Source organism: Heterodontus francisci, chromosome 13 (assembly GCF_036365525.1).
Source record: "Heterodontus francisci isolate sHetFra1 chromosome 13, sHetFra1.hap1, whole genome shotgun sequence".
Classification (NCBI taxonomy): domain Eukaryota; kingdom Metazoa; phylum Chordata; class Chondrichthyes; order Heterodontiformes; family Heterodontidae; genus Heterodontus; species Heterodontus francisci.
Window position 1 is genome coordinate 105,576,478 of NC_090383.1, and position 26,109 is coordinate 105,602,586.

A 26,109-nucleotide genomic window follows, 5' to 3' on the forward strand; every position below is an offset into this window, starting at 1 on the left:
TATGTTATTCTATGTAACTATAATTTTTCAATGGTTTAGGGAATTTTGGCCATTTGCTGACCACCTTAATTCAATTACTGTTTCTTAAAAGCAGCACTTCTGTATGTACCTATAATACATGTTATTTGCTTTGTGTGTCACAGCCATTTCAAATGGCTGATGACCTCTGTCCAGGTGGTTGGTCATCAAGGCCTGTCTAGCTCAGTCAGTAGAGCAAGAGACTCTTAGGCTGGGATTTTCCCAGAAGTGGGTAAGTCCCGAGCTTGGGACAGTATGTGGGTCCAGAGCCTGTATGGGCAGACAGCGGGACCGTGGTGGCAGTCTTCCCGGCGGTGGCCTCTTAATTGGCCGCCACTGGGCCTGCAGTCCAATTAAAGATGGCGGGCTGTCTCTCCACGCTGTCAGCTCTCAGATTGGGCCATGGAGCCCCTGGATGCAATGGCCCCACCCTGAGAGGCTGCCTCCATGCAGGTGGCAGCTTCCCCGCAGAACGGGGTGCCAGCCAATCGGCCTGGGAAGATGACCTTTTAATTGGCTAAATTGGCTGCCAGACTACGGTTGGCAGGCGGCTGAGCCACTGCCATTCCCACCGCTGGTAAAATGGCCCTGCAGTGAGACTGTGTCAGAGAGCCTTCCCAACATGGCTCCCTAGCATTTTACCACCTCCTAGCCTGCCACCTGTTGACTGATAAAATCTTGCGCCTATTCTTATGGACGTGAGTTTGAGCCCCATGTTGGGCAAGTTAATTTTGCTGGCATGGACATGATGGGCCAAATGGCGGCCTCCTGTGCTGTAACCATTCTATGATTCTATGAAATGACAGAAACATGCCATTGCAATTCCTGGGCTGGAGTCTGAGGTTTTTTATTCTCTATTAGGTATGAGGGTTTGCTGGCAGGGTCCTGTTTATCAAGCACTTTGGTCTGCTTTGTCCTGAAGCAGGTATATGACTGGTAACAGGTTTTAAGAGACCACCCTAATGTCTTTGCACCCTCCTATGATTGAAATCTGTATTTAATCATGAGATACCACCTTGATATTCCTTTTTTGAACTTTAAACCATAAACAAGTTTTAAAAAAAGCCCATGGGATCCAAGGAAATGCAGCAAGGTAGATACCAAATTGGCTCAGTGGCAGGAAACAAAGGGTAATTGTTGACGGCCGTTTTTGCGACAGGAGGGCTGTTTCCAGTGGCTTTCCGCAGGGCTCAGTACTGGGTCGCCTGCTTTTTGTGGTATATATTAACGATTTGACGTAAATGTAGGGGGCATGATCAAGAAGTTTGCAGATGACACAAAGATTGGCCTTGTGGTAGATAGCGAGGAGGATGGCTATAAGCTGCAGGAAGATATTGATGGTCTGGTCAGATGGGCAGAAAAGTGACAAATGGAATTCAACTTGGAGACGTGTGAGGTGATGCATTTGGGGAGATCAAACAAGGCAAAGGAATACACGGTTCATGGGAAAATACTGAAGTGTAGAGGAAGTGAGGGACCTTGGAGTGAATGTCCACAGTTCCCTGAAGGTAACAGGACAAGTCAATAAGGTGGTTAAGGAGGCATATAGAATCTTTTCCTTTATTAGCCGAGATATAGAATATAAGAGCAGGGAGGTTATGCCAGAACTGTATAACTCATTGGTTAGGCCACAACTTGAGCACTGTGTGCCGTTCTGGTCACCTCATTTCAGAAAGGATGTAACTGCACTAGAGAGAGTACCGAGGAGATTAACGAGGCTGATGCCAGGACTGGAAAAATGCAGCTATGAGGAAAGATTGGAGAGGCTGGGGTTGTTCTCCTTGGAACAGAGAAGGCTGAGGGGAGATCTGATTGAAATGTACAAAATTTTGAGGGGCCTGGATAGAGTGGAGGTGAGGGGCCTATTCACCTTAGCAGTGAGGTCAGTGACTAGGGGCATAGACTTAAAGTGATTGGTAGAAAAATTAGAGGGGAGATGAGGAAAAACTTTTTCACCCAGAGGGTGGTGGGGGTCTGGAACTCACTGCCTGAAAGGGTAGTTGAGGCAGAGACCCTTAACTCATTCGGAGTCTGGATATGCACCTCAAGTGCCGTAATCTGCAGGGCTACGGACCAAATGCTGGAAGGTGGAATTAGAATAGGTGGATCGTTTTTCAGCTGGCACAGACACGATGAGCCAAGTGGCCTTTTTCTGTACGTTAAACTTTCTATGATTCTAGGTATAGTCATTGCCCAGTGTCGTGGCTTTTTTTATTTGTTCATGGGATGTGAGTGTTGCTGGCTAGGCCAGCATTTATTGCCCATTCCTAGTAGCCCTTGAGAAGGTGGTGGTGAGCTGCTGCCTTGAACTGCTGCAGTCCCCATGAGTTAGGTACACCCACAGTGCTGTTAGGAAGGGAGTTCCAGGATTTTGACCCAGCGACCAGCGAAGGAACGATGATGTAGTTCCAATTCAGGATGGTGTGTGACTTGGACGGGATGGTGTCCTCATGTGTCTGCTATCCTTGTCCTTCTGGGTGGTAGAGGTTACAGGCTTGGAAGGTGCTGTTGAAGGAGCCTTGGTGAATTTCTGCGGTGTAGCTTGTAGATCAGGGTTGTCCAACATATGACCCTCAGACCAGAATCCGGCCAGCCAAAGGTTTCCATCCAGCCTGCCAAGGATGAGAAATTTCCACTGGAAATCTGCCATTGTCGTCTTCAGGCCTGCCAAAACCTTCTGTGACTGACAACAGCTGCAGCTCCTTTACTGACATGGCAGAAACGCCTCACTGCACATATCCTCCTTTATGGAGTTGGCGGAAACTCTTCAGTACTTCATGTTCTGGCTGCTTCAGTAAGATGGCGGCACCTGGACTGAGCTGCATGTCTGCCAGTGCTTCCTGCCTGAACTCCATTCCCAGTGTGGCCTTCCCGACCTTGAGCTTGGGCCCCAGGTCCAGCACTGGCACTGCCTGCATACAGACCTGCCCTGGGCCTTGGGCACTTTATCTCCGCCACCGTTACAGAGGAGGAGCTGCCTGAGGAGGCAGCAGGGCCCAGGCCCGGTACCTGGAGGCTGGCTTAACCAGGGACGGGGGGTGGGGGTTGGGGCTGTGATTGTACAGAGAGGAGGGGGGTGGGTGTGGAGAGAGAGAAACAGAGAGAGAGAGGGGGGGAGACCGAGAGCGCGCGATCAAGACCATTCCTGACAGTTGGACATCTATCCAGAATACTTCGTATCTCTACATCAAGAGTGCAGGCAGACATTGACTACTTCTGCAAGCAAAAACAATGCCAGGCATCTCACTAAATCAATATTCAAATAGTGATGAGGAACCAAGTTAGTAAATTGGTCTTATCATTTAAAGCTTGTTCACAAAAATACACATTTTTGTGTTTTTGATTAATAGCAAAATAAATTTTAGTTTAGAGATACAGCACTGAAACAGGCCCTTCGGCCCACCGAGTCTGTGCCGACCATCAACAACCCATTTATACTAATCCTACACTAATCCCGTATTCCTATCACATCCCCACCTATCCCTATATATTTCCCTACCACCTACCTATACTAGGGGCAATTTATGATGGCCAATTAACCTATCAACCTGCAAGTCTTTGGCATGTGGGAGGAAACCGGAGCACCCGGAGGAAACCCACGCAGACACAGGGAGAACTTGCAAACTCCGCACAGGCAGTACCCAGAATCGAACCTAATAACCTTTTATCTTTCTGAAATTTGCTCACCAGCCCCCTATGTAGAACAAAAATTATAATGCAGCCCCACATGCGAGAAGGTTGGACACCACAGTTGCAGCCACTGTGGATTGCTGTGGAGGAGTAAATGTTTAAGGTGGTGGATGGGGTTCCAATCAAGGAGACTGCTTTGTCTGGATGGTGTTGAGCTTTTTGAGTGTTGTTGGAGCTGCACCATCCAGGCAAGTGGAAAGAATTGCATCATACTCCTGACTCGTCCCTTGTTAGATGGTAGACAGGTTTTGAGGAGTCAGGAGGTGAATTACTTGCTGCAGAATTCCTCTGACCTGCTCCTGTAGAAAAAGTATTTATATGGCTGGTTGTTGGTTGTTATACTCCAGAAAGCCAGTTGGTGAAACATAGCACTGGAGCCAATCTTTTATAAGCATTCATTTACAGAGTTGCACATTACAAGCGTACACCACATAACCCAACGACCACAGTTTTAGGAAATACTCAGCATGTAAGGCAGCATCTGTGGAGAAAGAAACAGAGTTAACCTTTCAGATCGATGCCCTTTTTGAAACTCTGTTTCTCTCTCCATATATTCTGCTTGATTTGCTGAGTATTTCCAGCGTTTTCCGTTTTTGTTTCCGTTTTCCAGCCACCGCAGTGTTTTGCTTTTGAACCAGAGTTTCAGTCTGTATCTGTTTATAGGGGCAAAAGTGAATCCCAAGTTAATGCCCACCACTTGCACGCCATTAAGCATAATTAATATACAACTAACAATGGTGAACCCCAGGATGTTGATGGTTCGGAATTCAGCGATGAAGGTGGTTAAATTCTCTCTTGTTGGAGTTGGGCATTGCCTGACACCTGTGTGGCGCGACTGTTACTTGCCACTTATTAGCCCATGGCCTGAATGTTGTCTGAGTCTTGCCTCATGCGAACATGAACTGCTTCATTATCTGAGGAATTGCAAATGGAACTGTACACTGCATTGATCATTCCTTATGCACCTTAAGTCGTTTTACTATGTTAAAGATGCTATAAAAATGCAAGTTGTTACTGTTGTCATGGTAAAACAGAAATTGAATGATAATGTGCATTTATATAGCGCCTTTAATGTTGTAAAATGTCCCAAGACACTTTATAGGAGCGTTATCAAACAAAATTTGACACCAATCCACATGAGTAGATATTAGGGCAGACCAAAAGCTTGGTCAAAGAGATAGATTTTAAGGAGCGGTTTAAAGGAGGAAAGACTGAGAGAGATGGGGATGTTTAGGGAGGGAATTCCAGAACTTAGAGCTTTGGCAGCCTGAGGCATGGTACCAGTGGTGAAGCAATTAAAATCAGGGATGCTCAAAAGGCCAGAATTGGAGGAGGCAAATATCTGAGGGTTGTAGGCCTGGAGGAGCTTAGAGATGGGGAGGCGTGAGGCCGTGGAAGAATTTGAAAACAAGGATGAAAATGCCAGTCAGTTTAGTGATTTCACTTGTAAGCTTTTTCAAGTTACAAGAATTCCTGAAATCTCAAGAGCTTTATTATTTGGAAATTATTTTAAGTGCTGGTAGAAATCAAGTGTTGTTTTGTGCTAATAGCTGATAAACCCTATTGGTTTCACTGTCGCTTCTGTTTAATTTTAACTTAATAACTAATTTGTGGTTTGCCACCTGAGATGTATATGGTCTATTACAGTGTTGTTTATCGTTCTCATGGAGTGGTCTGGTATTATTGTTTATTAGAGTGCATATTTATGGCATTAGGGTTTACTGTTCCCTGGCATAGATTACTTTGCACACAAGGTCGCTAGTTGGTTCGCAGGAAGCAAAGGCTGCCTATGGAAGTGCTGCCCCATGGTGTTGGACATGAGAAAAAGTATGTGGCTGGATTGTAACAATTTAGTATATTTTGCAAACCAATGTATGGGAAGTCGTCTCATTTAATTCCACATTATTTCCTCTGCAGTTTATGTGCAAAATAATGACGCTGGTTCTATTTAGATTTATGTGAAAATAGGCAAATTTATTTGTAATCATTTTAGTTATACATCAAGATATTGAAAGTAGGGAACTGAGTAATAGACATCTTTTCAATTCTGGAATTTCAGTATGGGTGACTATGGTATATATCTCTCAGCCACTTCTGTTCCTGTAAGGGTAATTGGTTAAATGATTTGCATAGTATTTATTCAGTTCCGAATCACCACAGAACAAATTGCCAATTTTGTGCTGGTTAGCCAAATCTGGAAAACTTCACAGGTTCAATAGGAATTTGCTACTTACAGACTGAGACACATTGTTGGGTAGAGTAGAGGGTGGTCATTGTATATCAATTAGACGTTTAATTATATTCAGGTGGTGGGTATTAATTGGGGACTCACGTAGGAACAGGCTTAAAGAGCAGTTGTTGGTTGGAGGTGCAGGATATGCACTGTGTATCTTGCAAACTTTTATAGACAAAGACTCAACTTCACTGTTCTATCTTTCGGTGCCTGGCTGTTCAAGTTCTAACAGAGGGAGCTTTACTGAGCGAGAATTCTGTGCTCTAGAAACGGTCAGTGCAGACAATAGGCACCAAAAATAAGAGAACGCCCCCAGTACTTACATTCCACACTGTGACAAACATGAAATTGGAGATCAGATGAACAATTGCAGAGAAAAATTGTGGAATGGAATATTATATGCCCCATGAGGTATAAGTTTTAACTAGAACATTCAGTTAAACTTGCACAAAATGCCAACTTTTAGACCATTTCATGTTTCCAACTTTTGCTCTATAATGAAGTAAAAATGATTTTGAAAACTGCAGCTGCTGGGGAACCAACAAAAGTTTAAAATTCAAAATGACCTAAGCACCAGATTTAAGACAGTCTTGCAACGTGTTTCCAGTGTTCTGTTATTCTTGGTATAACTTAATTTTAGCACAAATTTATTGTTGTAGCTATTGCCCCAACCTTTAATATGACTAATTAGGTTTATGCTGATGATGAGTTAATTTCTAGAATCATGGAAGCAGCAGAGAAGTAGGCCCTTCAGCCCATCATGCCTTTGCAGGCTTTTTGAACGAGCTGTATAATTAGTCCTGTGCCCCTGCCTTTTCCACATAGCCTTATAAACTTTCCCCCTGCGAATGTTGTAATTAAATTTTTGAGGAGAAGAAACATGAAAGAAGTGGTAAGGAAGATTGAGTAAAATGAGACCAGGAATGAGACGTTACACTTGGGTAGAACAGCTAAAAAGAAACTTCAACATGATCCACTTTCTTGACCATTATATGTCCCTCAAGCTGTTACAAATGTATTGACCGATTGGTCTCTGTTAAATAGGCTCACACCAATGATACATACCAGTGTCTCTGATTGATGTCCAGTGAAGGTTCAATGTATGTGTTTCTGTTCTTTCAGAATGCAGAAGCTTGGAATAATCTATCAACAGCATATATCCGCTTAAAGGAAAAGTAAGTCATTTGCATATTTCCTGTTATTGGGAGACCAACAATACCAATTTGACTAATAAAGAAATTATAGAGTCATAGAGTTATACAGCACAGAAACTAGCCATTCGGCCCACCGTGTCCGCACTGGCCATCAAGCCTGTCTATTCTAATCCCATTTTCCAGCACTTGGCCTGTAGCCTTGTATGTTATGGCGTTTTAAGTGCTCATCTAAATACTTCTTAAATGTTGTGAGGGCTTCTGCCTCTACCACCCCTTCAGGCAGTGTGTTCCAGATTCCAGCCACCCTCTGGGTGAAAAACTTCTTCCTCAAATCCCCTCTAAACCTCCTGTCCCTTACCTTAAATCTGTGCCCCCTGGTTATTGACACCTCCACTAAGGGAAAAAGTTTCTTCTTATCTACGGCCCTCATAATTTCATATACCTCAATCAGGTCCCCTCTCAGACTTCTCTGCTCGAAGGAAAACAACCCAAGCTGATCCAGCCTCTCTTCATAGCTGAAATGCTCCAGCCCAGGCAACATCCTATAGTGTGACGACCAGAACTGTACACAGTACTCCAGCTGTGGCTTAACTAGCGTTTTATACAGCTCTATCATAACCTCCCTGCTCTTATATTCTATGCCTTGGCTAATAAAGGCAAGTATCCCATATGCCTTCCTAACCACCTTATCTACCTGTGCTGCTGCCTTCGGTGATCTATGAACAAGTACACCAAGGTCCCTCTGACCCTCTGTACTTCCTAGGGTCCTACCATCCATTGTATATTCCCTTGCCTTGTTAGTCCTCCCAAAAGCATCACCTCACACTTCTCAGGATTAAATTCCATTTGCCACTGCTCCGCCCATCTTACCAGCCCATCTATTTAGTCCTGTAATCGAAGGCTTTCCTCCTCACTATTTACGACACCAGAAGTTTTCATGTCATCTGCGAACTTACTGATCATACCTCCTATATTCACATTTAAATCATTAATGGATACTACAAACAGCAAGGGTCCCAGCACCAATTCCTGTGGTGCACCAATGGTCACAGGCTTCCAATTGCAAAAACAATCCTCGACCATCATCCTCTGCCTCCTGCCACTGAACCAATTTTGGATCCAATTTGCCAAATTGCCCTGGATCCCATGGGCTCTTACCTTCTTGACCATTCTCCCATGCGGGAGCTTATCAAAGGCCTTACTGAAGTCCATGGAGACTACATCAGCTGCTTTACCCTCATTTACACACATAGTCACCACCTCGAAAAATTCAATCAGATTTATTACACATGATCTCCCCCTGACAAAGCCATGCTGACTATCCTTGATTAATCCCTGCCTCTCCAAGTTTTTTTCCAATAGTTTCCCTACCACTGATGTTAGACTCACTGGCCTGTAATTACCTGGTTTATCCCTGCTATCCTTCTTGAATAATGGTACCACATTCGCTGTCCTCCAATCCCCTGGCACTTCTCCTGCGGCCAGAGAGGATTTGAAAATTTGTATCAGCGCCTGCAATCTCCTCCCATGCCTCGCATAGCAGCTTGGGATACATCTCATCTGGGCCTGGGGATTTATCGACTTTTCAGCCCACTAAAACAGCTAATACTTCCTCCCTTTCAATGCTAATTTATTGAAGTATATCACAGTCCCCATCCCCTGATCTCTACACCTACGTCGTCCAAAAATAATCATTTAAAACCTCACCTACGTCCTCCGGTTCCACACAGGGATTGCCACTTTGGTCCTTAATGGGCACTACTCTTTCCCTGGTTATCCTCTTGCCCTTAATATACCTATAAAATGCCTTATGATTTTCATTTTATCTTGCCCACCAGTGTTTTTCCATGCCCCCTCATTGCTCTCCTAATTACTTTTTTAAGTACCCCCTACACTTTCTATACTCCTCTAGGGCCTCCGCTGTTTTCAGTGCTCTGAATCTGCCATAAGCCTCCTTTTTTTTTTCTTATCCAATCCTCTATATCCCGTGACATCCAGGGTTCCCTGGACTTATTGGTCCTACCCTTCACCTTTGCGGGAACATGTTCTCATCTTATTATCATTTTTGTAAGTCGTCTTCGAAATGTAGAAGCACTTTGGAGTTTTTTTGGCTTTATTTAAGTGCATGTATTGAAACAAATATATTTTATACGGCATTGTCTGTGACGAGTAGGCCTTCCCTGACAATGCTTCGCTTAGATATATGATTTTGCTTTGGAAACTCTTGATATAAGTACATACATAATGTTTTTAAGTAGACTGATCTTTGCATTTGTGTCTTTTGTACAATTTTTATTTAACACAGTACAAATACATTGTAAGCCATTTGAGCATCATAGCCAGAAGCCATTGACCTAAGATTTACGGAAAGAGTGAAGACGTTTTATACTAATTGCACTTCTGAAACCCGAGGGGCAATTCTTATAGCACAAAGCTAAATCAATATTTATGTTATTGTGTTCTTAGAATATATTTACTTTAAAGAAGGGCAAGATTTTCTACCCCCCCCTTTTGCACAGAATAAGGAAGTCTTCCTTTGTAGTGTTAGCTGGCAATGGTCTCCAGAGTATTCCCTATGTCTGTCGATCACTGAATCAATCTTGTTGAATTAGCAGGTGCACTTAGAATTATTTTCTCTTACTTCACTACTTTGGTCAGTCAAATTCAGTGATTCATTGCAAGTGTGTAATACAGAAGATCCATAATATCAAGGAGGTATGACTGATTTGTTGTATAATTCCATATTACATAGAAATAAAGCGCTGCGGTCACTTCAGGAAGCCATTAAATGTAATTATGAGCATTGGCAGATCTGGGAGAACTACATTCTTACCTGCATAGATGTTGGTGAGTTTAGTGATGCCATTAAGGCATACCATCGACTCATGGATTTGAAAGACAAGTACAGAGATGTTCAGGTGAGTCCTTCTTGTCGTCTTTAATTGTGTCTAGGTTTTGCTTTCTGTTCTTTTAGTCTACATCTTGAATGAAACGCACTGATCAATTAAAGCGAGAGGGGGTGTAATTAAAATGTAGTGTTTACTTTGTGAATGGTCTAATTTGCTATAGATATTTCCTCAAATGTTGAATGAATAAGGAAATTGTATTTGATGTGCTTGTGAAAGGGGCAAATGTAGAACCAGCAAGCTTAGGATCTGAATGTATTTAATTGTCTTTTTAAGAGTAGGATAACAATGTGGGTTATGAGGTAAATAGTGGCTGAGCTTTCTCTGTAAAGGAGCTGTTAACGCTACTTCAGCTTTTCACAGCTATTAGTGCTTTCTGCACATTTCACTCACACCCTTGAATGTTTCTTTAAAGCCTGGGAGTACTGAAGTTCCCAAAGTACACAGAGGTTTTGCAGCCCATAACATCTGCAAAACGTTTCTCACTGTGATTGCTATGGGGTAAAATCAAAGAAAAGACCTGCATTTATTGATCATGTCTCTCAGGAATGTCTTTGTGCTTCATGCAACTAGTTACTTTGAAGTGCTGTGACTATTATGTAGGCAAATGAAAAGCTACTATTTTTTGTATTGTATCACAAGAGCGTGACTGCAGTCATCCAAGGGTTAATGCATATTGTGCTGTTTCAGTGAACTTTAGGGAACCTGCTCATAAACTGACTTATCTATAAAGGGCACTCTAGGCTGCTTTGTACTGTCTGATACGTTACTATTACGAGCTACACCCAGAAGCTGTTGTAATACTTCAACCATTTTGCTCCACTTAAGTTTGAGCACAGAGTCAATCTACAACCTTCACTTCTATTGCCATTGCTACCTTGTCTTTTGTTCTAAATAATAGCTTACAATCCTGGAGCATTTATTCAAGTCAACAAGGAATATCGTAGAATGGAAAAAGTGCTTGGTACTGTGGGTTAGGATGTTGTCCATTGACCCCGGGAGCAGGGTTTAATACTGGACTAAAACTCATTCTCTTCTCTCTGCCAGGTGTCATGGAAGTGAAAATAATCTAATTTGCTTCTCAGTCCTTGACATACCTCACCTAGGTTAGCACAAGGAATCCTGTTTGTTTAATCAAAATAAGTAATTGGTCTCTGGTCAAATAATATTTGATCACTGAGACTAATCCACCTTTTGGTTTTGATTGAAGTTACAAACGAGTTAAAGAACTTGCTGTTTTTTTTTAATGCACAAACTTATGTCACATTTGTAAAGTGAAATGTGCAGTTGATATTAAATAATGAAACACTGGTGTTAAATAATGTTCTTATTTGGGTGCAACCAGTTTGACCACAATGGTCTTTTTCAGCTCTGTGCATAACCAAGACATGGGGGACTCTCTTGTCAACTCTATTGAACAGATTGTTTTTCTCGTTACTGATGGTACGCATGCAATCAGACGCAACAGAAACATTGAACCAGTTAGAAAGGTCAGTCATGAGCATACAGTGAACCAGTTGAGAAGATCCTGCACGAGACATCAGCTAGATGGAGGAGGCATGCTCGGAAATGTTCTTTAGATAAAAGTGGAAATGTGGGGAGACATTACTTGAAAAGGTTTTTTAAAGTAAACATCAAATAATATGCTTTCCATTAAGTGGCTGCAGCACAGGTGGAATTGCAGCCCCTCTTTCAGATTTTGGCCTGAATTTTTCAGAACTCAATTTTATCAACTGATCCTTCAGGTTTCTGAAGTAATGTCTGACTTTTGGGCCAGGGGGTGGGGAGAGGGGGCGCAGGACATGTTTACCTCAGACTTTGCGTGTCTAGAAAATTTCTGGCACAGATATATAGAAACTAGGGATGAGCACAAATCTGAGCCAATGCTAGATATCAGCTTAATTTGGCTTGTCCTTGTTCATCTTTGCTATTTCTTGTTCAACAGCAGGATTCTTCATATGAGTACAAAACAAAATACCCCTTTTCTCCGCCACTGTAAATAGCCCAGTGTGAAAAACATTCTCGCAAAACATTTACTAACTAAATTAATATTTGTATGCATTTTATTTTTGAAGGCACCATGTTACATATTCATATAAAGTAGGACATATAGACATTTATGCAAACAAGTTAACTGGTGCAGTAAAAATAGCATACAAAGGAAATTAAACCCATTAGAGTGATTTCCAGGTCTCTGGAACTCAGTTTGATGATCCGCGAGCAGTTTGAACCCAGGTCAGGTTACTTATGCCTGTACAAACGAAGAAAAGTCCAGAAGAACAGGAATAGAAGTATCTCTGACTTTTCTTTAATATAGTTTAAAAGGTAACTGTCGAAATGTTACATTTGATGCCTGAATCGGGCAAAATGGATTTGCAGGCCGGACATCCACCATTGGCTCTACATCCCATTGCGTTGTACCCGCACTGACTTCTATTCACCAGTTTCCAAATACCAGTTCAGATTTTAATGTCAGCTCACATTAAAAAAAAAGTTTAAGAATGACATTGCAAAGGTTTCTCGGCAACTCAAACCAACACTCGAAGGGCCACTTCATGCCATTGACAATTATACTGCTGCTGGTGATCGTGAGCCTTATGCCCTAAATTTGATTTGCGCGAGATCACAGTCGAGTTATATCACATGTTTCATCCATGTGAAGCCTAAACTTCTTTGAATGTCTTAGCAGCAACACAAGAGGTGTAGAATAACTGATCTAGAAATCTTCAATTACTCGGCTAAACTGTTTCAGGAGTCTGTATTTTGAATCTAGTCAGTAATTAGCCTCCTCCTGTTGTGTCTTAGTGGGCTAACTTTTCTTTTGTTAGTGGTATTTCACTGTATTGACCTGTGGTGTCTGTCAGACAGAGGTCACAAATGCTAGGCACCATTCATGGAAGTAATGTTTTTAGTACTGGCACTTTTACAACATGTTCCCCTGTGTGACCTCTGATTAACAAAACACAGTGTGGACAGAGTAAATACTGGCTGAGAATGAAATGCTATTGAGTTTATGCATCAGTGTGATGCACTGGGAACTGCTGGTGTGAAAACTAAAAAGTAAAGGGCAGAGGCAGAAAGCAAAGGATTAAAGGAATGGAGCAAGAGCATGTAGACTGAAATATCTTTGTCTTTATTTGAAGAATTTATCCTCAGTGTTGTAGGAAAATGAATATATATTAGAAATTTACCCGTGGCGCTCTTCAAATTAAGTCAGAGGATCTGCAGTTTTACAAGGAAAAGATATATTAATGTTGGTTGGAATGTAGGTGTGGGCCCCTTTAAGATGGAAGATGTAACTTATTTATCTGTGGTCCTTTTCAGAGGTTTGGGAGTGAATCCCGTGGGAAAATTGGCCCAATCAGAATTAGTAGAATAAATCTGTTTGTCTTGTTGTAAATTAGGACTGATCACAATAATTGTTGACTGAAAGTGTGACAAAATGATATTATAGGAAGTTAGTATTATATGAAAAGCTTTTAATTTATGTACATGTATGTTTAAAAAAATATAGTTTATCTGCACATTTTCTGTTTCATACTCTGGCACCACATTGTGTTACACTTAGTATTAGCAAAACTTTGTAATCATGACTCCAGCAGGAGCTGGTAGAATCTCTAGATAATGGCAGACCTGGTGTGTCCTGGTGTCTACCACAGGTTTCTGATTTGTCTTATCATAGCTGGGAGAGGACACATCCAAGGGTGGGATCTTCTAGTACCATGTGTGTTGTCACATGCCAGCCACCACATTGGCGATTTTAAGCCCCAGAAGTGGGCTTGACTCCCAAAGGAAGCCCACAATTTGCTTTTTTAAAAGCAGATCAGCTCCATACTCGGGGCACCAAGAAGGACATGATCAAGATCAGGGAGAACCTCGGCAATCCATGCCCCAAACTCAATTGCAATAGTGAATTTGCTGAACAGTGCCACTTAGACCATTAAGACTAGCACTGGAGAGCTGTCTCATATAAATACCTATTGCTATTTCATCTTCCTTTTTAATGCTACTGTATTTCTCTAGGGCTACTCACTTTCGGAATGGGAAAAATGTTTGCCGCCCAAGATTCATAAAATAGACAAACCAAGGTAAAAAGCCAGGACTAAATGGCAGCAGTTTGAGTTTAGCACAAGAGAAAAGGCGATGGGAGGAAATAAAGAATGAATTCTGCTGCCTGAGCTTTCAGTCTTTTATACAGTTGCTAACTATATGTATGAAACCTAAGAGAAACTAGACATTCACTAATATTTGCTATAAAGACACAGCTCATATTTTGTGAGTGTAGTTTTGCCAGCTTAGATAATTCAAAATGTATTCCTGTTTATATTTTTCAGTAATCTGCTGGATATAAATAAACAGACAAATAAATGAGGTTGAAATTCCCACAGAAATCAACAAGCAAATTAAATTCTTAACTATCCACTGGCCACTCTGGTCCCGATCCACAGCTGTGCTTGCTGCGGAGTATTTTAATCATTTTTCCAGAAAGCCGCAGCGTAAATTTGCCTCGAGAAGATCAGGGAGCGCAACAGTCTAATTTGTGGGGGTTGTCACCAATATCGCCATTGCTGCGAATTCTGGGCCATTGTGCAGTACATGTAGAGAAGTCTTTATGGAACAAAAAGAGAAAGCAAGCCAGTTGCTCCATGGTGGGTGCTTCTAATCTGGAGCCGGAAGGATTTACCAATCTCCATCCCTTCCAAATAATTAAACTCCAATTGACCTGAGGTTCATTTTCCTTAAAAACAACTAGTGTTTCAGTCCTTAAGGAGAGACACATCCCCCTTCCCAGCTGGGTAATATATTGCGCATTACATGCGCCATACTCCTGCTCTTATAAAGCACTATTTTCTCCATTGTACTGTGAGTAATGGAATGGGAGATGGATGCTTTTTTTAAAAAGGTCATAAATTCAACTAGCAGAGTATTTAGTATGCACTGCTGTAATATATTTTACACTCGCACCTTTACAAAATGTCAGTGCTAATCCTTTGGAGTCCAGATAAATGGAAATGTGTCCCAGCCATAAAATTCCATTGCACGTGTATCTAGAAATACTAAATCCAAAGTAGAGGAAATTAGCTGTTCCTTTTTGGAACTTCTGTGTTAAGTAAGTGGAGAACCAATAAGAACATAAGAAATAGAAGCAGGAGTAGGCCATTTGGCCCTTTGAGTCTGCTCCTCTATTCAATAAGAGCATGGCTGATTTGTTCGTGGCCTTAACTTCACTTCGCTGCCTGCCCCGCATAACCCTTGACTCCCTTGTAGATCAAAAATCTGTTCAACTCAGCCTTGGATATCTTTAATGACCCAGCCTCCACTGCCCTCTGGGGTTTTTTTATTTGTTTTTTGTGGGATGTGGGCGTCGCTGGCTAGATCTGCATTTATTGCCCATCCCTAATTGCCCTTGAATTGAGTGGCTTGCTAGGCCATTTCAGAGGGCATTTTAAGAGTCAACCTCATTGCTGTGGGTGGAGTTACATGTAGGCCAGACCAGGTAAGGACAGCAGATTTCCTTCCCTAAAGGACATTAGTGAACAAGTTTTTTTTTACAACAATCAATAATGGTTTCATCATTAAACTATCTTTTAATGCCAGATTTGTTAATTGAATTCAAATTTCACCATCTGCTGTGATGGGATTCGAACCCATATCCCCAGAGCATTAGCCTGGGCTCTGGATTACTAGTCCAGTGACATTACCACTGTGCCTTTTGGGGTAGAGAATTCCAAAGATTAATGACCCTTTGAGAGAAGGAATCCCTCCTCATTTCTGTCTTGAATGGGAGAGCCTTATTTTGAAACTGTGGCCCGAGTTCAAGATTCCTTCACGAGGAGAAACATCCTCACAACATCTGCTTTGTCAAGCCCCCTCGGATTGTTCTATATTTCAGTAAGATCGCTTCTCATTCTTCTAAACTCCAATGAGTACAGGCCCAATCTGCTCAACCTTTCCTCCTAAGACAGCCCCTTCATCCCAGGAATCAACCTAATGAACCTTCTCTGAACTGCCTCCAATACAAGTATATCCCTCCTTATATAAGGAGACCAAAGCTGTATGCAATACTCTAGGTGCATTCTCACCTACACCCTGTACAATTGTAGCAAGATATCCCTACTTTTATATGCCATCCCCCTTGCAATAAAAGCCAACATACCATTTGCCTTCCTTATTACTTGCTGTACCTGCATGCTAACTTTTTGTGATTCATGTATTGCAGCATTCTGTAGTCTCTCTCCATTTAAATAATGTTCTTTTCTATTCTTGCTACCAAAGTAGATAAACTCACATTTTCCCTCATACTCCATCTGCCAAATTTTTGCCCACTCACTTAACCTATCTATTTCCCTTTGCAGACTCTGTGTCCTCCTCACAACTTGCTTTCTCACCTATTTTTGTATTTTCAGCAAGTTTGGCGACAATACGCTCAGTCCCTTCATGCACACCGTTAATATAGATTGTACATAGTTAAGGCCCCAGCACTGATCCTTGTAGCACTCCACTAGTTACAGTTTGCCCATCTGAAAATGACCCATTTATCTCGACTCTGTTTCCTGTTAGCATGGATAGAGGTTGTCTAACTAATATATTACACCCAACACTTTGAGCTCTTATCTTGTGCAGTAGCCTTTTATGTGGCATCTTATCGATTGCCTTTGGAAATCCAAATACAATGCATCCACTCGTTCCCCTTATCCACCCTGCTTGTTACATCCTCAGAGAACTCTAATAAATTTGTCAAACACGATTTCCCTTCTATAAAACTATGTTGACTCTGCTTGTTTGTGTTATGATTTTCTAAATGTCCTGCTGCTACTTCCTTAATATAATTCCAGCATTTTCCCAATGACAGATGTTAGGCTAACTAGCCTATAGTTTCCTGCTTTTTGTCTCCCTCCTTAAATATGAAGTATGTGTCCCTCATACATGTGCAATTAACGCTGAAGTGTGTTGGTGAATCTGTCCTTTTGTGTGCTAACCTAATTAAAAGACAAGTGGTGGTTGTTTTATGTAGAAATTTGGCATTGCCTGGCTTTGATTTTTAGTATCTGGTAGTGGTCTCTAGCACACAGCTAGAATATTCACTCAGGCAACATATATTGTCCTTGGAAATTTTGATTATTAAGAGGAAGGAAGCATAGAAGAACCAAAGTAAAGTATTTTTTTCTGAGTGTGCAGAATTCTCTCTGCAACTTTCAGCATGCAGCACATACACATTTTCTGTCTTAGCAACTGCTGCGAAACAGTGATATATTTAAAAGTTTACATTTTGGGCATTAATTATTCTGAATTTGAGGAATGCACTATGCTGCACCATGGGTTGCTAACGTGTGGCTCTGTACTAACCTTTCCCCAGATACCAAGCACCTGATTTTGGTTGAGTTGACAGAGGGGCAGGTGCTGAGTGGAGGTGAGGATTTCCCCATATAAAAGGGAAGAGAGGAAAAATCAGAGAGTGAGTTCAATCCAGGTAGAGAAGGAGTGTGTGACACTCGGGCCATTGTTGTGTACCTCCTAGCAACCAGCTGAAGAATGGCAGTGATAGACACCCTGGAGCAAGTTTTCTGCCTTCTATCTCAGTCTGAATATGGCCTCTCAATCAACATAGTTAGTTTGCTGACCAGTTAACTTTGTCTTGGAAATAGAATGTTAGGGTGACCTTAAATGGTGTTGAAAGAAAATAACGTGAAGAAAAAATGGGTTAAGTCTGAGGATAGCAATGTCACAGAAAAAATATATAATACTAAAAAAAATATATATTTTTCTCTCTCAATAGCTCAAAGCTTTCCGTTCCTCAATAAAACTTGCATATTTGCACTTTAGCCATTGGCTCATAATTGCATACTGCTAAAGCTACTTCAGATTGGATTGAGAGAGTCTGGCATCAATGAGCCAGGTCTTGGCATTTACTCTGCTAAATCTGGATTTATCCCTTCGGCGGAATTGTAGACCAATTTGTTAGGAGTCTGCGAATCTAACACCAAGATAAGGGACTTGGATTTAGTAGTGTAAATGATGAGGAGCCAAAAACTAAATTAAAGCAGCACCCATGCAAAAGCAGCTTTTGCTTACCCAATACAGATATCAGTGTATAATTGGGTAGGAGGACCGTTTAAGAGAAGACTGGACCATTTTGAAGTTCAATAAGGGACTTTTATTAATCAGAGATTAATATTCAATTAGATCATATTGCTTCTTTAGTCTGTGTGCTTTTACTTTGTATTCCTGTTCCCATAATAAATGAGAATTTAAAATAGGGTATTCTTTTGAAACTAGAGAATGACTATAGTATTTAATGCTTTAAAAGATTCTGTTCAGTTGAGTCCATCATGTTTCCTATATTCCATTTGCTAATTCAGGACTGTGGAAGCATTTAAACAGCATTATGAAAATGACCAGTGTTGGAATTTTTATTATATTTTTTCTTTCAAAATTTAAAAATTAGCTTCCCCCACCCCCACCTCAGGTGACAAGATGTTGAGCACTACTTCCCCAGTTTGAGAAAGTAGGCAGGAAACCTGCTGCCAGACCAATGACAGAGCTGCTCAGAGCAGGCCACTAAGAGATGGGCTAGAGTAGTGTGAGAGTGATTCGCCTTCCTGTAGAGAAGCAACTTGCTACTATGCAGCTTGTAGCTGAGATGATGAATTTACTATGGGGCAAGGGAATATCATGAGGTCAAAGTCTTCCCATGTTGTACCAGTACATTGTGATATGATGCCCTGCCATGCAACAAACAATCAAAAAGGGAGGGAGACAGAAAGCAGGAAACTACAGGCCAGTTAGCTTAATGTCTGTCTCAGGGAAAATGTTAGAAGCTATTATTAAAGATGTTATAGCAGGGCATTTAGAAAAAATGAAGGTAATCAGGCAGAGTCAACATGGTTTTGTGACAGGGAAATCATGTTTAACTAATTTATTGAAGTTCTTTGAGGGAGTTACATGTGCTGTGGATAAAGGGGAACCGGTGGATGTATTGTACTTAGATTTCCAGAAGGCATTTGATAAGGTGCCACATCAAAGGTTATTGCACAAAATAAAAGCTCATGGTGTAGGGGGTAAATAGAAGATTGATTAGCTAACAGGAAACAGAGAGTAGGCAGAAATGGGTCATTTTTTGGTTGGCAAGATGTAACGAGTGGTGTACCACAGGGATCTGTGCTGGGGCCTCAATTTTTTACAATTTATATAAATGACTTAAATGAAGAGACCAAAGGTATGTATGCTAAATTTGCTGATGACACAAAGATAGGTAGGAACGTAGATTGTGAAGAGGACATAAGGAGGCTACAAAGGGATATAGATAGGTTAAGTGAGTGGGCAAAGATCTGGCAAATGGAGTATAATGTGGGAAAGTGTGAAATTGTCCATTTTGGCAGGAAGAATAAAAAAGAAGCATATTATCTAAATGATGAGAGATTGCATAGGTCTGAGATGCAGAGGGATCTGGGTGTCCAAGTGCATGAATCGCAAAAGTTTAGTATGCAGGTACAGCACATAATTAGGAAAGCTAATAGAATGTTATCATTTATCGCGAGGGGAATTGAATATAAAAGTAGCGAGGATATGCTTCAGCTATACAGGGCATTGGTGAGACCTGTGTACAGTACTGGTCTCCTTATTTAAGGAAGGTTGTAAATGCGTTGGAGGCAGTACAGAGAAGGTTTACTAGACTAATACCTGGAATGGATGGGCTGTCTTATGAGGAAAGATTGGACAGGCTAGGCTTGTATCCACTGGTGTTTAGAAGGGTAAGGGGCGACTTGATTGAAACATATAAGATCCTGAGGGGTCTTGACAAGGTGGATGTAGAAAGGATGTTTCCCCTTGTGGGAGAATCTCGAACTAGGGGTCACTGTTTAAAAATAAAGGGTAGCCCATTTAAGACAGAGATGAGGAGAATTTTTTTCTCTGAGGGTTGTGAGTCTTTGGAATTCTCTTCCACAGAAGGCAAAGGAAGCAGAGCCTTTGAATATTTTTAAGGCAGAGGTAGATAGATTCTTGATAAGCAAGGGGTGGAAGGTTATTGGGGGTAGGTGGTAATGTGGAGTAATCAGTTCAGCCATGAACTTATTGAACGGCAGAGCAGGCTCGAGGATTTGAGTGGCCTATTCCTGCTCCTAATTCATATGTTCGTAACACTTCAATTTAATTGTTCTGCCAGTGTTTCAGGGCAAATGATTTTGGCTTAGTATGCCATCTCATAGCAATCCCTCAAACCTGTACACTTCGTGACTGCCCACATACTTCAATTTTGTGTATACAGTTCCTCAAGCTATGAATTTACTGATTTCTGAAAATAACAAATCATTGGCTCTAGCTGTATTCTGCATATCTTCTCACTCTTTGCAATTTTGAGCTTTGCAGTCTTGGAGAGTATATTTCCAAACAGTGTTCTGTGCAATAAAAAAGATTCATTACTTTGCAAGCTGTCCAGCCTTCAAATGGGAATTCAGACTTGATACTCAGCATAGACAATCTACTTTACACATGACTGAGGTATTCAGTGAAACAGGCAAGAAGTAATATAAAGGGACTGAAATTTATAGGAAACGTTCAGCCTGCAAACACGTATGTTTATCACAAATTCCATACTCTACTATTCATCCATTTCATCCTTGTGCTAATAAGTCGAATGAGCTTCCGAGTTCAGATTTTCAGTTTGTTAGATGGTTTCTATATAATGCTTTGCGATCTTGAAAATTCCGTTCACCTATTATCTTTGTGTTCGCTGACCTACATTGGCTCCCTGCAAGCAACATCTTAATTTTAAAATTCTCATCTTTCCTTTCGAACCCCTCCATGGACTCTCGCCTCCCTATCTCGCTAATCTGCTCCAGTTCCACAAAATTCCGAGATATCTGCGCTCATGTAATTCTGGTTTCTCGAGTATCTCCAACTTTAAGTGCTCCGCCATTGGTGGCCGTGCCTTCAGTTGCCTAGGCCCTAAGCCAGGGGTCTGCACTCTGTGGCTTCGGAGTGGCATGTGGCTCTTTAACATCTCATTTGCGGCTCCCAACCTTTTCCAGTTGGATCATGTTACATGAAAAAAGCCTAAAAGGAATTAAGTCAAGAAAAGTAACAGCCATGTTTTTGTTCTGGGGATAAAAAGCTAATCATTATATACTACACTTTACTGTTTAGAATGATTATTTCAACAAAAAAAAATCATTGTGCTCTAAATAAACCTGTTTGAGTGGTATATCTCCAGCATGGTTATAGATAATGCCTTTGGATTGAGGGACAGGTTTTATGGTTGCGTCCATTATTCTTTCTAATATAGCTGCAACAATAAATTATTCTGAATGTGTTATTAGAAGCTGTTCTTTAATCACGAGAATCAATAGCCAAAAAAATTGTCTTAATTCTATGCATCTTACTTAAGTTATAGTTTGTTTTAAAGATGACTTTGCTGACAAAATTATTGCAAAAAGGTGAAAAAGAAAGAATTCAGAGTTAGGTCTATTTTGATTTCAGTTTTTATTTTCTATTGATGCATAAATTCAATATATGTATTTTATTTATTATATATGCAAATTAGGCATTCTACCAGAGACACTTGGCAATTTGCCAAGTATTTGGTTTAGAAATGCCCAAATTTCGTCTTACTGCTCCCAATAGTTTTTAAAAAGGCTTTTCAGGTGAAAAAAGGTGCTGTCCCTGACCTAACCTGTGGAATTCCTTCCCTACACCCCTCTATCTCACTTTCCACCTTTAAGACACTGCTTAAAACCTACCTCTTTGACCAAGCTTTTTTCATGTGACCTAATTTCTCCTTATGTAGCTTGGTGCCATAGTTTGTTTTATAATGTGCCTATGAAGCACCTTGCAACGTTTTATTGCATTAACGGTGCTATATAAATGTAAATTGTCTTATGTTATGAAACAATGAGATATGAGAATCGCAACACACTACAATAAAATATTTAAGCATGTTTAATATTTAAAATATTTAAGATTTCTTCTTTAGTTGCATGGACTGATATAAATACTTGCAAGAATCTATAACAAAGGGATCAGACTGCCAATCAGGTGAGGGAGGGTGAACAGTTTAGATTTGACTACTTTAAACAGAGGGTTTTAACATATGTAACAAACTGCCTAGGGAGACAATAAAGGTCGATGATGGCAGCAAATTCAAAGCTGACTGGATACAGTGATTGAGGGGTTTAAGCGATCCCTGGTCTTATGGTATTTTTCAAATTTTAGGACCAGCTGATGGGAGACAATGCAATTTTCTGGCCCTACACATTTCTGCCTTCCTAATTAGTGCATTTGCGATAGCTGAACTATTCCATTAAGTTACACCCATTCTGCACATGTGGTCCATTTTAAGCAGCTAGATGAGATTGAGCAGATTTGGAATGTTGGACCAGCACATAGGAGCTAGGAATTAATGAACACTCCAATAATTACTTTATTACTCCAGGGCAAAGCAGTCTGTTTAAATGATCTCCCCCCCCCCCCCCCCCCCCCCATCCACCAACTTTTAAACACCTACCCTTTCTGCCACCAGTGTACTGTGGCTGCAATGTGTACTTCCTACACGGTAGCAACTTGCTAAGGCTTCTTAGCCAACACCTCCCAAATCTGTGACCACCACCCTTAGAAGCACAAGGGCAGCAGGTGCATGAAAACACCATCACCTCAATATCCTCTCTGGGCCACATCCCATCTTGATTTGGACAGATATTGTCGTTCCTTCATCGTCGCTCGGTCAAAATCCTGGAATTTCCCACCTAACAGCAGTGTGGGAGCACCTTCACCATATGAGCAGCCGCAGTTCATGAAAAGGGCTCACCTTCTCAAGGGCAACTGGGGATGGGCAAAAAATGCTGGCCTTGCCAGCGGCACCCACATCCCAGGAATGAGTTTTTTTTTTAAAGAACTGTGGATTATGTATTTTATAATAGGATGGCATCACAAAAAGGCACTGCTCGTTAAAAGATGAATGAGCACAGTGTTTTGCAGTGACATAATAGGCTGCTGTGGTGCTCTGACAACTTGTCCAGGTATCTCTTCTTCCTGTGTAGATGCCATCCTCCATAGCATTGGATTTTTCATACTTGCGATCTTTCAAAGGGAGTGTCAATATCTTAGGGTGGCGCAGTGGTTAGCACTGCAGCCTCACAGCTCCAGGGACCCGGGTTCGATTCCGGGTACTGCCTGTGTGGAGTTTGCAAGTTCTCCCTGTGTCTGCGTGGGTTTTCTCCGGGTGCTCCGGTTTCCTCCCACAAGCCAAAAGACTTGCAGGTTGATAGGTAAATTGGCCATTATAAATTGTCACTAGTATAGGTAGGTGGTAGGGGAATAGAGGGACAGGTGGGGATGTTTGGTAGGAATATGGGATTAGTGTAGGATTAGTATAAATGGGTGGTTGATGGTCGGCACAGACTCGGTGGGCCGAAGGGCCTGTTTCAGTGCTGTATCTCTAATCTAATCTAATCTATCTGAAAAATGTTGTTACCTTTAACACTCCTTTGTCTTTTGTGTGTGATTTTGTTTTTTGTGAAATGATACCACACCTTGCTTAGACCACACTTAGACACTGTGCATAGTTCTGCTTTCTGAATACCTTAGTTAGACCACATTGAGGAAAAGAAAGATATGTTGAAAGGCTGAGATGAGACAGATGGAATGGGAGGAGTCTCTTGTAAAGTATAAACACTATCACAGACTAGTTAGGCCGAATAATCTGTTTCTGTGCTATATATTCTATGTAAAGTTACATCAGCAACAACAGCTTATATTTACATAGCTTCTTCAACATGATTAAACTTCCCGCACTTCACAGGAGCGTTATAATGCAAAATATGACACTGAGCCACATAAGAGGTAGGATTTAAGGTGTGTCTTAAAAGAGGAAAGCGAGGCAGAGGTGTGTGGGAAGGGTTTTCCAGAGTTTAGGACCTTGGCAACTGAAGGCACGGCCACCAATGGTGGAGTGATTAAAATTGGAGATGCTCAAGAGGACCAATTTAGAGGAGCATTGATATCTGAGAGTTGTGAGGCTGGAGGTGATTATAGAGATAGGGAGGCGTGAGAACATGGAGGGATTTGAAAACCAGGATGTGAATTTTAAAATCAAGATATTGCTTGATCAGGAGCCAATTGTAGGTCAGCAAGCACAGGGCTGATAGGTGAATGGGATGGTGCGAGTTAAGACACAGGCTGCAAGTTTTGGATGACCTCTGGTTGAGGGAGGGTATATTGTGGGAGACCAGCCAGGAGTGCATTGGAACAGTCAGGTTTAGGGGAAACATAGGCATGAACTAGGGTTTCGGCAGCAGATGAGCTGAGTTGGGTGATGTTACAGAGGTGGAAATAGGTGGTCTTAATGATGACGTGAAAATGAGGTGGGAAGCTCATCTCGAGCAAATATGACACAAGGTTACAAACAGAATGGCTTAATCTCAGACTGTTTCCAGTGTTAATACCGAGGCAGGAGGAGTGCATTGTCTTTTCTAGTTCCACTTCTCCACAGGCCACAACATATGCTTAAATGTTTACCCGATTACTGATACAGCCAATCATATACTCTAATTTTTATCCCTGAATAAAATACACCAACCAGGTTTCTTTAATAAACAACAAAATTATCAATTTATTATTAAACAAGAGTTAGCCAGTAACAAAGCAAAGCATTAACATGCAGATTGAAATATGAAAGTTCCCTTTTTAAAATTCCCCAATACGCTCTTACAGGGAATAAAAATGCAAAAGTTCTGTCTGCAGAGGTTTGTTACAAAAAAAAAAGACTACTTTGGCCAAATATTTGCTAATTCTTGATGAAAAAAAGAGAAGATACTTAAGGAAGTCAGTTGTCCTTTTTTTGGTCTGGTGTCCGGGTATACGGAGATGGGTCACTGGATCGTTTCAGAAGCAGTCCATTCTGGAGATGTCGAGAATTATTCTAGTAGGCTTTCTAGGAGAAATGTGGCATCAGGGTTTTCCGCCAGCATGCACTTGAATCGCAGGATTTTGTCCAGCTTCTCGAGCTATGCAGCATCAGGGATTTTAGCGCTCTCACACTGGATCTTTGCAGGATTTCTTCAGAGGTAGAGAAAGAGGTGATCTGGGTGGTTTCTTTTTCCTTGGCAGGAAAACACCCAACTGTCTTCAAACAGTTCACACCCAGCTACTGAAAACAATGTCCAAACCCCAAAACAGAGAGTCAACCTCCTGACCTCCATAAATCTTGGCTTCTCTGTAACCATTTTTCCCCAGCTCACCAAGGGTTTAGTTTACTGAGCCCAAAGCACATGACTTCCAGCACTGGTGGTTATCAAACCACATCTCGTGTCCTTTCGGTGAACTCGGTAAAAAAAAAACACATTATTGGAATCTTTTCAGTTTAAACACAAGTCCTCAAAAAATAAAATATTTTTAAGAAAGGAAGTACTTTCATTACACCAAGAAGAGAGATAGAGTCGGTAGCTAGGGAACGTAGTTTGGAGTGGGGACCAAAAATGATGGCTTCAGTCTTCCCAATATTTAATTGGAAGAAATTTCTGCTTATCCAGTACTGGATATTGGATAAGCAGTCTGATAATTTAGCAACAGTGGAGGCATCAAGGGAGGTGATGATGAGGTAGAGCTGGGTATTGTCAGTGTACATGTGAAAACTACTGATGTGCTTTTCGATGATGTCACTGAGAGGAAGCATGTAGATGAGCAATAGGACGGGGCTAAGGATCAATCCTTGGGCGACACCAGAGGTAACGGTGCAGGAACAGGAAGAGAAGCCATTGCAAGTGATTCTCTGGCCATAATTCAATAGTTAAGAATGAACCTGGTGAGAGCCGTCCCATCCAGTTGGACGACTGTGGAAAGGCGTGGGTGGAGGGTGGAGGGGTCATCTGTGTCAAAGGCTGCAGAAAGGTCGAGAATATTGGCTGAGAAGGAGAGGAAATTTGCAGTTTTGTGGGAATAGGATCGAGGGAACAGAAGGTGTGTCTCATGGACAAGATGAGCTCAGAGAGGGCATGAGGGGAGATAGGAGAGAAACTAGAGAAAGATGCAAGTTCAGGGCTAGGGCGGGGGGAGCATTAGAGGAAGGTTGACCAGGTGGACGAGTGGAAGGGAAGGGACACGGCAGAGGTAGCTG

General features: G+C 41.5%; 1 protein-coding gene across 1 annotated transcript in view; it reads left to right on the forward strand.

Moving 5' to 3' along the window:
• Positions 1-26,109, forward strand: part of ttc27 (tetratricopeptide repeat domain 27) — a 209,791-nt gene that overhangs the window by 143,374 nt on the left and 40,308 nt on the right. The window contains exons 15-16 of the mRNA XM_068045342.1: positions 7,064-7,116; positions 9,848-10,013. Of these exons, the coding sequence (XP_067901443.1) occupies positions 7,064-7,116; positions 9,848-10,013 (219 nt within the window). The remainder of the gene's footprint in view (positions 1-7,063; positions 7,117-9,847; positions 10,014-26,109) is intronic.